Raw genomic sequence first — 13,972 nt, forward strand, 5'->3', positions numbered from 1 at the left:
GAGGGAAATGGTGCAACCTATTTCTTTGGATCTGGCTTAGAGCTTCCATATGACCCAGCAATTCCACTCCTTGGAATTTATCCCAGAGATCACATATATATTTTTTATTATCAAACTGAATTACAGAGAGGTTACAGTTTCATACATTAGGCATTGGATACAATTCGTTTTTCTTTTCTTTTCTTTTCTTTTTCTTTTTTTTCTTTTTTTTTTTTTTTTTTGGCCAGTCCTGGGGCTTGGACTCAAGGCCTGAGCACTGTCCCTGGCTTCTTTTTGCTCAAGGCTAGCACTCTGCCACTTGAGCCACAGCGCCACTTCTGGCCATTTTCTGTATATGTGGTGCTGGGAAATCGAACCCAGGGCCTCATGTATATGAGGCAGGCACTCTTGCCACTAGGCCATATCCCCAGCCCTGGATACATTTCTTGTACTGTTTGTTACCTGTCTCACATTTCCCCCCCCCTCTTTCCCTTCCCGGTCCCCCCATGAGTTGTTCATTTGTTCAGTTCATTTTCACCAAACAGTATGTAAGTATTACTTTCATAGTGGTTTGTCTTTTTTTACCCTGTGTCTCTCGATTTTGGTATTCCCTTCCAATTTCTTGGTTCTAATACCAATATACCCAGTTTCCAATATACTCAGATAAGATACAGAGATAGTGTAGGTACAACCACAGGAAGGCGATACAGGAATATCATCAATAATAGAGGCTACAGTTACATATGGCACGTTGAAAGTAGTTACAACTGTGATATAACAATCGTTTCCATAACATGGAGTTCATTTCACTTATCATTATCTTATGTGTTCATAAGGGTATAGCTATTGGGCTCCTGTGATCTTCTGCTGTGACTTGCCTAAACCTGTGCTAATTATTCCCTATAAGGGAGACCATATAGTCCATGTTTCTTTGGGTCTGGCTCACTTCACTTAGTATAACTTTTTCCAAGTCCTTCCATTTCCTTACAAATGGGGCAACGTCATTCTTTCTGATAGAGGCATAAAATTCCATTGTGTATATGTACCACATTTTCCTGATCCACTCATCTACTGAGGGACATCTGGGTTGGTTCCAGATTCTAGCTATGACAAAGTGTGCTGTGATGAACATTGTTGTGCGGGTGGCTTTAGTGTGGTCTTTTGGATAGATGCCCAAAAGTGAGGCTGCTGGCTCATAGGGGAGTTCTATGTTTAGCCTTCTGAGGAATCTCCATACCGCTTTCCAGAGTGGCTGAACCAGTTTACATTCCCACCAACAATGAAGTAGGGTTCCCTTTTGGCCACATCCCCTCCAACAGTTGTTATTGTTAGTTTTCTTGATATAGGATATTCTTACTGGGGTAAGATGGAATCTCAATATTTTTAGATTTGCATTTCTTTTATGGCCAGTGATGTAGAGCACTTTTTCATATGCCTCTTGGCCATTCTCATTTCCTCATCAGAGAAGTCTCTTTATAAGTCTCTAGCCCACTTGATGAGGGGGCTATTGGTTCTTTGCGGTTTTGTTTTGGATGAAAGTAATTTTTTTAGTTCTGCATATATTTTAGATATGAGGCCTTTTCTGTTGAATGGCCAGTAAAGATCTTCTCCCAATCTGTGGGATTTCTGTTTATTTTGCGAGCTATGTCGTTTGCCCTGCAGAAGCTCTGTAGTTATATCCCAACACCATTTTTTAATGAAATAGAGGAAGCAATCCTGAAATTCATGTGGAACAATAAAAGACCTAGAATAGCAAAAACAATCCTAAGCAAAAAGTACGGTGCTGGAGGAATTACAATACCCATCTTCAAGCTGTATTATAAAGCTACGGTAATAAAAACAGCTTGGTATTGGCACCGGAACAGGCCTGAAGACCAATGGAACAGAATTGAAGACCCAGAAAAAACCCACAGAACTATGCCTACTTAATCTTTGATAAAGGAGCTAAAACAATAGTTTGGAAGAAATATAGCCTCTTTAACAAATTGTGCTGGAAAAACTGGTTCAACACATGCAACAAACTAAAACTAGATCCTTATATATCACCCTGCACCAAAATCAATTCCAAATGGATCAAAGATCTCGAAATCCAAACAGTCACCCTGAAATCACTAAAGGAAGGAGTAGGAGAAACACTTGGGCTCCTTGGCACTGGATGGAACTTCCTCATCAAAGACCCAGAAAAGCTACAAATCAAAGAAAGGTTGGACAAATGGGACTACATCAAACTTTGAGATTTTTGATGGTTTATTAAATATAAGAGTCTCATGGACTTTTCTGCCTAGGTTAGTTTCAAACTATGATCCTCAGATCTCAGCTTCCTCAGTAACTACGATTACAAATGTAAGCCACTGGCACTTGGAAACCCTTCTATTTTAATGTCTGTAAATGTAGACAATTTGTCTCTCCACTTACCCTCAATAAATGATTACTGAATTGTATATGTTGAGTAAAACTCAACAAGATTTCTCTTTTAGAGATCACAGATTCCATAATGGCAGAACTTTAAAAAGTTATGACAATTCTCCCAGTCATAAATATTGTATAATTGATAACTCTAAAATTTTAGATTAGTTTTGACACTTTTGTGTTCATGGATTTTTGTAGGTAATTAATTCAATGGACACCCAGATATATGAACAAGATTTTCTCATATCTCTTATCTGTACAACATCTCAACCTTTTATTGCAGTATCTAAATGACTACAAACTAGAATCATTGGTAGCCTGGTCCTTTTTTTTTTTCCAAATTTTTATTATCAAACTGATGTACAGAGAGGTTACAGTTTCATACGCTAGGCATTGGATACATTTCTTGTACTGTTTGTTACCTTGTCCCTCATATCCCCCTCCCTCCTCCCCCTTTCCCTCCCCCCCCCCGAGGTGTTCAGTTCACTTTCACCAAACAGTTTTGCAAGTATTGCTTTAGTAGTTGTTTGTCTTTTTTTACCCTGTGTCTCTCAATTTTGGTATTCCCTTTCAATTTCCTACTTCTAATACTAGTATACACGGTTTCCAATATACTCAGATAAGATTACAGAGATAGTGTAGGTACAACCACTGGAAGGTGATACAAGAACATCATCAATAATAGAAGCTACAGATACAGATGGGACTTTAAAAGTAGTTACAACTGTGATATAACAATCGTTTCCATCACATGGAGTTCATTTCACTTAACATTATCTTATGTGTTCATAAGGGTATAGCTACTGGTCTCTTGTGATGCTATGCTATGACTTGCCTAAACCTGTACTAATTATTCCCAATAAGGGAGACCATAGAGTCCATGTTTCTTTGGGTCTGGCTCACTTCACTTAGTATAATTTTTTCCAAGTCCTTCCATTTCCTTACAAATGGGGCAATGTCATTCTTTCTGATAGAGGCATAAAATTCCATTGTGTATATGTACCACATTTTCCTGATCCACTCATCTACTGAGGGGCATCTGGGCTGATTCCAGATTCTCGCTATGACAAATTGTGCTGCGATGAACATTGTTGTGCTGGTGGCATTACTGTGATTTTGTTTGTGGTCTTTTGGATAGATACCCAAAAGTGGGGCTGCTGGGTCATAGGGGAGTTCTATATTTAGCCTTCTGAGGAATCTCCATACTGCTTGCCAGAGTGGCTGAAACAGTTTACATTCCCACCAACAACCAAGTAGGGTTCCCTTTTGGCCACATCCCCTCCAACAATTGTTATTGTTAGTTTTCTTGATATATGACATTCTTACTGGGATGAGATGGAATCTCAATGTTGTTAGGATTTGCATTTCTTTTATTGGCCTGGTACTTTTTACTAATACCTCTCTGGTACCTGGATTGTAGACCGTGAAGTTTGTGAGATCTCCCCTTGGCATTTTCATGTTATTTGACTTCCTCACAGGTTGGCAATATGATAATCAGAATTCATACATGGAAGCTAGGCACTCAAATAATGTGTGTTCCTGTAAATAAGACTTAACTGCAACCTTTAAACAGTATTATTACTGCTATACTCAGTTGATTAATAGTCACAAGCTTAGCTGAATTTGAGGGAAAGGAAATAGATTTCATCCTTTCATGGAGAAACCCCTAGGTCCAATTACAGCACAGGATCTTGGACAGACTTATTTTACAGCCATATCCAGAAAATACTGTATGCCAGAAAATTACCAAGTTATTTTACATGGTAATTATTTCCTAATTTTCCTATACACTGCAAGCTATTATGAATATCCCTTATTGGATTTATCAATCGATAAAGTTGTTCTAAGGCAGCAACACATTGACCAAATCCAGGTATAGGAAAGCTAGAAGGGACTTTGTAAATTGTCTAGTGTATCCCCAATCCAATTACAGGTCTAAAGTTTCTACTCAGGTTATTTCATAAGAGGAAATTGAAGTCCAGGAAAAAAAAACACACATGGCTTTTTACCAGGTATTATATAACATAAGTAGCAGAGTTAAAATGAGTAGGAAGACATCCTGACTCAGGTTGAGGCCTTTCAAGCTATTTCAAAACTCCTCATATAATTTGATTCCTTGGAAAAAAATAACTGCAATTGAGCACTGTCATTTCTACCAATCATGTGCCACAATGTGGACATTTTTTGCAAGTAAAAGACTCTGCTAGCCTCAGGGCTATGGAAATTCTCTCTTAAGAGGATTTCAATAATTTTTCAATATGATTAAAATTCATATTATGTCACCTTAGTTGTGAGCAAAGTGAAAATATGTTTTGTATAAGTCTTACCATTTGATAGTTTAAGCCAATTAACAAAACCTGACAGCTGGTCTAGAATTTGAGGTAAAATTCCCCTGCTGACTCAGGCAGTGAATAAGAATTTAATGTTCATTAAAATATGTCACAATATGAGACCCAAAACAGGTACCATCTGTCACCAGTTCCTACTACATACCTATGTATAGATATAGTGAGCTAAAATTCTCTTTTATTTACAATCAGTGTAATTTGTTTTGAAATATTACCACTAATCACCTATGAGATTGTTTCCTACTTTTCACTGGGGTCGTATGGTGAAGAGCAGAGTTTTCCATTTCCTTTCGCTCTGTAGATTTATAGCCACATTATGTATATCTGTTATTTTTGAGATCACAACAGTTTTTTTTTCATTTGCCCCAAAGAATCAAAATTAGAGAGAAAAAATTAGTCCTTATGAAGTGAATTTTAAAATTCTATAGAATAATGCAAATTATCATTGGAAGGATGGAGTCCTGAAAAGCCAAACCAAAACAAAACAAACAAACAAACAAAAAACCCTTAGCTTCTCTGGACTGTTGGTGTTTGCCAGGGCAGGACAGCAAAGCGTGTAACAGTGCTGATACAAAAAAGAAACTATGTTGCACAAGGAATAACTATGTTGCACTCCTGAGAGGCTGTTCCATCAACTAACAAGAATGGAGTACTTATCAGAACTGGAAAAGTCCATGTTGATAGTACAGCTTTACTCTGATTTATTATCTTCACTTCAGCTCCTGTAATGGCCCTCAAAAAAGTAATCTGACTAGAATCATTTCTTAAAGTGTGGTATCCAGTTGAGGACCAGCATCATCTGGAAATTTGTAACAAGTAAAATTCTTAGGCTAACTAGAAGTTTAATGACTATGCAGGTGGAACTCAACAATCTTTCTTTCTTTTTTCAGTAACTAATGTTTGAATTCAGGGCCTGTTTCTTGCTAAGCTGGTACTCTATCACTTAAGCCATGCCATACCCATACCTTTTATTGGTTATTTTGGAGCTGAAATCTCAAGGATATTTCTGCATGGATTTGGCTTTGAACAACAACCCTCCCAGATCTAAGCCTCTTGACTGTTTAGAATTACTTATGGGAGCCACCTTATGCCAAGCTAATCTTTAATTTTAATTAACTATACTATACAAATGATTTTAAAGTTCTATCAAGTTGCCAATCCCTAACAAGCATCAATCTACTGAGTATAGCAATTAATGGATTAATGGAAGGAGAGGACTATGTCTTACATTTATATAAGTAACTGCAGAGAAATTTTCTTGACATTATACTATGAGGCATATACTTGATGAGAATAGGGTGCACATTTCCTGGATCTTTTATGAGTTCACCTTATTTACCACTTTCAATTCATCTTCTAACTTTGAATAAATAGAAGTTCCCTACACTTGTTTATGGAGAAGACAGAAAGATGCTCTTCAATGTTAATTATGAATCGATTTTCTTCTTTAATCTTGTTTCCTTCCTTCCTTGTGTTTTACTCCTTCTTCCCTCCTTCCCTCTCTCCCTTCCTTGCTTCCTTGCTTCCTTGCTTCCTTGCTTCCTTGCTTCCTTGCTTCCTTCCTTCCTTCCTTCCTTCCTTCCTTCCTTCCTTCCTTCCATGGTACTAGACTTTGAACTTTCAGCTTCACGATTGCTACTAAGTAATCTACTACTTCAACCATGTGCCAATTTTTTTGCTGTATTTTTTTAGATAGATACTAATTGATTTTCCTGATTCACCAGCATCACACTTACACACCTTGTATAGCTGGGATTATAATCAAGTTCCCCATACCTTACTTTTTTTTAATGAGTCTCACTTTTTGGTCAGGCTAGTCTTGGACTGGTATCACCTCAATATCCACCACCCAACTTGCTGAGATTACATGAATGAAAAAACACATACAACCCCCACATTTGATTTTTTGACTATGGCTTCCTGCCCCTTTAGAGAAAGGTCTTGCCTTTATTTTCACTTTATATAAATTAAAATATTTGTCTTTTTTGGCCTTTGCCATGGAAAATGTTCTACACATTTTTGTCTTCCTATACTTTTTAGAACTCTATGGGTTCCTAGTACTCAAGACTAATAGTCAATTCTTGATATAGAGAATGACATTTTTCTTATATTGTTGGAAAAATTAAATAATAGTTGTTTAATATTTATACATAAAATTCATATTTAGTAGAGTAAATAAGTATAAATAACGTACAGAAAAATTTTACTCTGATACGAGGTATCTGCCATGGCTGTGGGATGCTTTTTATATCCCTCTGCTAATTATCACCAGAGAATTCCTTCAAGAAGTTTGAGGACAACCCAAGGAAGGAGAGAAAGAAGGAAAGGGAACAGAAATAGAAAGAAAAAAATGAGATCCAAACAATTTGCTACCACCATTTAAAATAAATCCTTGAGTTAACCAGATGAACATTTTGGCTACTTTGGTGTTTTGTCATATATATTTAGAGAAAATTTTATTGATTCAGTGACTACTCAATTTTATCATAACATGTTTTTTATAATTTTGAATTTACTTTCCATATTATATTTTGAATGTGAACTCCATAAGTTTTGTAATGGCTGCCAAATGCTTTTCCATTTGTTTTAATAGACCAAGATTCATGCAGCTTTCTAACACAATCCTCTTCCCTACATTCAACTTTCTTACTCTTCTTCTGACATGTTTCCAAATCCTAAATGGATAACTGAAATAATGTGTGTTCCCTTTAGCCCTATACATAGTGCTTTTTGAAATAGTTCTTTAAGCTACGAAAATATAAGATTACGATTAACATATACTCATTGTGTATCTTTATATGATATCACTTCAAAAACAACTTGTGCTGATTTAGAATAAAATTAATGCATATCAAAGTTTATAAGGAATAAAAAGGAAAATGAAGCTCCATAAAGTGGTTGGAAAATATACCTTTAAATTCAAATTAGGATCTCTGCTCTAGGAAGGTATTATAAACTGTTTTATTACCAGTGCCAAGTATGTACTTAAATTTAATGGAAAAATAACATGTGAATTTGACAAACAAAATGAATATACAAACACCATCTATTGATGAGAGTTTGATTTTATTTCAATGTATAGTATCTTATTTCATATTTTAAATTATCACAATGTTTCATACTGGGAAAATAGTAATTATTGAGGAGGAAATGGAAAATGAGCTTTAAAATATGCACCTTCTCCCTTAAAATGGCATGAGAACCTATGTTGAATAAAGTCAGTTCCGAATAAAGGTTTAACTAATTGAAGGAGACACCAGATCATTCTACAGGTCATAGCTATCAAAGCAAGTGGTATACCAAAATGAGCGTTATAGGGGTTGTATTGACTGCAAAATGTTCCTGTTTCATGACAATTTCTGTTATATGTAATGTTAGTTGGACTTAAATAAACCTACATTTGGTTCAGAAATACAGGTATCAAAGTTCATTTTATATTCATTGTATCTGCTACTGCCAGAAGAATCAAGCTGTAAAGTGACTATAAAATTTTATCTGTTCTTTCTTTTTATTCTGTTTCTGTGTTCTGTCATAGACTGGCATTTGTACCTATAAGTTGGATTTCCCTATGTTCAGAGTGATCGTAGTGAGTAAAGTAAAACTGTAACCTACAATGATATAAACAATATAAAAATTAACTTAGCTGAGTATCTGTGGTTCACACCTGTAATCTTGACTATTAAGGAGGCTGAAATATAAGAATTACGGTTCAAAGACTGGGCAGGAATGTCCATGAAAATCTTATGTCCAATTAATCACCAAAAAGACAGAAGTGGAGCTGTGGTTCAAGTGGTAGAGTGCCAGCCTTGAGGGGAAAAAAGCAGGGCTAGAGGTATAGCCCAATTGTTAGAGTACAAGCATGGAGCAAGCTACCAAGCAAGAACATGAGGCCCCAAGTTCAAGCAAACAACAACAAAACCCTGAATGAACACAAGTGTTTAAAAAATAGAAAATAGAGATTCTTAAAAGTTTGGATCCTACTCAATGGTAAATCTTGTTACATAAAAAGCTTTTAAAATATTTTCAGAAAATATATAATCTGAAAGCAAAATCTGATTGATTAATGGATGCTACTGAACTTGTGAGGTGAGTACACCATGTAACAAGTATTTTTTGTTTCAAATAATGAATGAAGTGCTGCAATTATGTATGTAAATACTATAATTTTATCCAAAGAAACACAGCATTTCAAATAGTCATTCTAAACTTTTCAACTCAATAGTATTCCTGACATATGATAATCTGTTTTCCTTTTACTCCTATCAGTAAGAGAAAATTCATTACTTTCCAAGATCCATGCATGAGTCACCTTCAAATGTTAAAAAGTAGTTTCCACATTTCAGTTTGTTTCACCTTTTGGAATAGTTCTACCTCTTTATTTGGCAGTCCTTTGTATATTTTAAGGCAGCTGTTAAGTGCCTCTGCTAGATCTTTATATCTGATTTGTTTCTCTTCAGCTATCCTATGAAGATTAGATTATAATTCTATAAATGTTTATAGAACTTTGATCCCATTCAGATATGATCACAACCTTTTCAGCATCTATATTATTGAGAACATACATGCAAATTGTAAACTATGCCATATTAATATTTGCCTTTGAACATAGTTTTACTCTGTAATTTGTCCTTGTTTTCACAGGTATTAAAAACAGATCTAGAAAAGAAAAGGCAAACCATGGAAAAACTCAGTCTACTCAGTCAAGATCTCCTTTCAACACTGAAAAATAAGTCAGTAACACAAAAGATAGAAGTGTGGATGGAAAACTTTGCCCAACGTTGGGATAATTTAGCCCAAAAACTTGAAAAGAGTTCATCACAGGTAAATGAAACCAGTTACTATACTATAGACTATGCAGCCAGTGGTACAGGGGAATTGGGGAGAAGCTTAAGAACAAGAGCTGGTTGACTGAAATAATTGTTGAAATAATTGTCTCCATGGAAGTGAGAAGGTGAATTATGGGGTAGTTGGACAAAATGCTAGGGAACTGTATTATCACCATCTAAGTAAAATTATGGATTTCCTAGAACCATCATTCCAATTCATCAAGCTCACTTACATTTGAAAAACAAATGAAATTCAGGGAAGAAAAAGTGAAATATTCAAGCAAAGGTGAATGGCTTTACTTTTTCAATATGCTTCCATTACTGGAAATGATAATCTAATCACTGAAATTATTTGTCTTATAGTGCTGTTTCAATAAAATATTGAAATTTGCTTAGTTTTTATAACACATATACTATAGATTAGGAGAATATCTAAGTTATATTTGTAGTATAGTCAGCTTCATGATAAGATATTCTTGTTGGTAGGTAATTAAAATGATGGGTTGTAGTATTTTCTAGGTATATTGTTGCATGGTCAGGTAAGTGATATTGTTAGATGGTGGGTGCTGAATAGTCACTCAAACTATTGATGTTATGCATGATAGTATCTAATTTATTTTGCTACATTTTTTAAATTATGAGTGTTTTGACTAATTGATTACAAAGCATAGCCCAGTGCACCATACACAAATCATAACAATCATCATACTCAACAGACTTTGGCAAATATTTTCTCTGTTGTTAAATAGATATAGGGAATTTTTGTTCTTGAGAACTGGATGACTAATAAGGAGTGCTTAGGAAAGTTTGTTGAAAGATGAGGAAAGAAAGTCTGACATTTTGCTTCCAGAAATACAATTTATGAAAATATACTCATCCAAAATATATAATTTCAGTTGCACTTTAATTTTCTTTTTAAACTCAGACTCACTTAATATTTGAAGTATTGTGTGTATACTTCATATAATCCTTAGATAATAAAAATCCCACTTGCTTTATATTAAAATATATTTAGTACTTAAGTAATCTAATAGTAATATTCCTACTAAATTATGATGTTGCTTTTTTAATATGATTCTCCCATGGCTATTTTGTAACATCATTAATATCTATATAAATAATATGAAACATTAGTAAAAAAAGTTTCTAAATCAAAAATGATATTACATGAACAAATTAGATCTATGGATAGTCATTGCAACAAAATGATGATAAATCATGTCAATAATGATTGATATTATTTGATAAATTTTTCCCTCCATGCAATACTGATGGTTGAGCTCAAGTCCCTTCATTGATAGGCAAGTATTCCATTACATCTCTAGTCTTTTGCTTTTAGTTAATTTTTTAGATAGGTTGCCTTGCTAAATTTTACTAGAGCTAACCTCTAATAGTGCTACTAATGACTCTGTCTCTTGAGTGTCTAAGATTATAGGTAATTTCTAGGGAGCCTGATTGATAAAAGTTGTTTTGAAATCCATACTTTTAACAGAATATATTCATGAAAGTATAACTGTTAACTATAGATCATGTTCTGTGTTCTGGTTCAGTTGAATTATATGCAGAACTTCCCAAACTTGTGTACATGGCAATCACCTGTAAACAAGTATAATACAAACTACTATATTCTGCTCAGAAAAACTCAGTAGACTCTATGACACTCACTTAAGGAAATATATCCCTTTCCAGTGTTTTTTAAAAACACTGAATTGGAAATACAGTGTATCAGTTTCAATGCTGGCTGAAATATAGGGACTTTCTTAGAAATCCTATATTTAAAAAGGCTAATTGCCTTGGAATGATACTGTTTCACTGAAGCTGTGTATTTCATGGAAGGGTTGCTAATTTGATTATGCATATCGGTGTAAATGTATTGAAAGCCTTGTTTTTAATTGCCTCGAAATTTTGTGACTACCATCTCGGCAACATTCTTAACCTCTTATTGTGTAATAAAACAGTAGTTAGCTTTGCTTTGTGCAGTTCTTTACAAAATGATATCCAACATACATTACAGCGTGTATTTGTTCCACTTATTCACTGAAATGTGAAGATGATAAAATAAAGCCCTGCACATAAAAGCATTTCAAAGGAAAAAAAAGGTGCTCTTGATATGTTAAGTCATGCTGTTTAGTGAGTCTGTAGGGCTTCTTGTCATTCACCATTATGTCCTTTTATTTGTATTTTCAAACAGTTATACATTGCATATCTGACCAGGAACAGATAAATGGAGTTACCATATCAAGTTGTTTCCCAGAACACCAAGCCTGAGCCTTTTAAAACTTATATCTCAGTTTTAACTCATTGCACAAATATGTTGCCATAGGACGAGTCCACGTCTTTGATATTGGTTATTGAATACTTAGTAAGATAGAAAAGGAGTTGCCTAGAGAACATGGATTTTTTTAAGGTACAAAATTAGTATCTTGTAATTAAAAAGGAATTTATTTTATTTTGTGCATGTCCAATTTAACTTGATCACCATTACATAAGAATTCTAAGGCTGTAATTTGGAAGGACAAGACTTGAGTATGTGGATTTTCTCATCATGTGGGGAACCAAATCAGTCTCATTAGGACTGCTCATACTTTATAATTAATTGCATGAACAAAATACCTTTTAAATGACTGGTGTAAAGAATAACAAAGTTTTGGTAATAGTTAAAATTCATTGCAAGCTAAGGCATAGGAATTATGACTGAGATGACAAGGAATCTGATTGTTCTCATGTAAAGAACATTGTGTACCTACGACTTTGACTTCTATTCAGGTCAAAACTTTGAGCGATTTTGACCTTATATAGCAGTTGCATGGCAAAAGATCAAAACATGAAAAGAGTCAGCAGTGAAGGCTGCTCTCTTGCATTTTAATATCTGTTTGTGCTTGAATAATATCTGGATACAAGCTGAGATGTTAAACTTAATTTAAAAAGGGGGCCATCTAATAAAGAAGACATATTTTGAGCTTCCAGCTGTTGGAAAAATAGTAACTCTTGTAATGTGGATGCTCTGTTTGGATGGACTTCTATAAAAACTCGAATGATCCTAGATCTTTTTTCCAATCAATGTACTTGTTGAGATTTGCTCCATTTATTTTTTTTCTAAAGTACATAATTCTGATGAATATATTTTAATCTTGATTTGCTATTGATAGAAGTTAATTAATTAGTATAGTTAATACAGGAAAACTGCATTTAATTTAAGTGTTTTAAAATATTTTCCCCATTTGACTGTTATCATATATAGATTGGAAAAGGTGTCTGATTTATATACTTTAAAATTAATTATGAGAATTGCTATTAAAAGGCGTAAAGTGCTTAGATGTAAGAATATATCTAGGTAGATAAATCTAAAACATTTTGTTTTGTTCATTTTCATCTTTCTTGATGAAAAGAAAAATTCTATTATGCTTTTAAATTCAAAGATTCCTATTTTGTGAATTGTTTTGCTATACTGACAACTATTGTTTTCCAATCTCCCAACTATTTTGCACAAATATCTTAAAGAAAAGACTAAACAATTCAGGATTCCCCAAATTTTGAACATGAGAGTACAAATTGCTATTCACGCTGCATATATCTGTGCCTACATTGCTGGATACATAGAGAAAACTATCCATCTATGTGTGAACATAAAATTTATCATTAGTAATTTTATATAACTTATATAATATAATATATAATCCGTATCTTACTGAAAGATTTAAAACTCTTGATAGTAACATGAACAATGTAAATCATGTATGGATAGCCTAAGGCAGCATTTTTCATTGTACTCAAATTACAAAGATAAAGATTCAAATGTGCTTAGATAGAAATTTATTTGCCTATTTTTCCTCAGTCCATTCTTATTCTATAATAATCTGTATTAATCCTAATTTCACTCTTCATAAAGTATTTCATATCCACATTTGGCTTTGCCCATTCTCAAAATATTACTTTGTAGGGGCTGGGAATGTGGCTAAGCGGTAGAGTGCTTGCTTAGCATTCAGGAAGCTGTGGGTTCAATTCCTCAGCACCACATAAACAGAAAAAAAAAGGCAGAAGTGGCAGTGTGGCTCAAGAGGTAGAGTGCTATCCTTGAGCAAAAAGAACCCAGCAACAGTCCTCAGGCCCTGAGTCCAAGCTCCAGGACTGTATATATATATTTATGTTTGCAGACCTATTTATATATGAGATGTGGTTATAATTGGTTTGCCTCTCCTCTTTGCTGCCAGTAATTTTAATTAAAAATGCTCTAAAGCCTTTCAGTTGACAACCCTTTTCATTGGTTTCTGAAAGCTCCCCAATCCTAATGAGCCTCCCTGCCAATTGAAAAATATTAAATAGTTTATTAAATAAAACTAGGATTATAAATTAAATTGCATAATTTATTTTAGGATGCCATGTTATTTAAATGCATGGATGAAGCACGTT

The 13,972-nt window shown here is 34.3% G+C and overlaps 1 protein-coding gene across 1 annotated transcript in view; it reads left to right on the plus strand.

The window, feature by feature from the left end:
* Dmd (dystrophin) overlaps positions 1-13,972 on the plus strand; it is a 1,916,788-nt gene that overhangs the window by 567,475 nt on the left and 1,335,341 nt on the right. The window contains exon 16 of the mRNA XM_048336444.1: positions 9,378-9,557. Within this exon, the coding sequence (XP_048192401.1) occupies positions 9,378-9,557 (180 nt within the window). The remainder of the gene's footprint in view (positions 1-9,377; positions 9,558-13,972) is intronic.

The sequence above is a fragment of the Perognathus longimembris genome, chromosome 28 (assembly GCF_023159225.1).
Source record: "Perognathus longimembris pacificus isolate PPM17 chromosome 28, ASM2315922v1, whole genome shotgun sequence".
Taxonomy (NCBI): domain Eukaryota; kingdom Metazoa; phylum Chordata; class Mammalia; order Rodentia; family Heteromyidae; genus Perognathus; species Perognathus longimembris.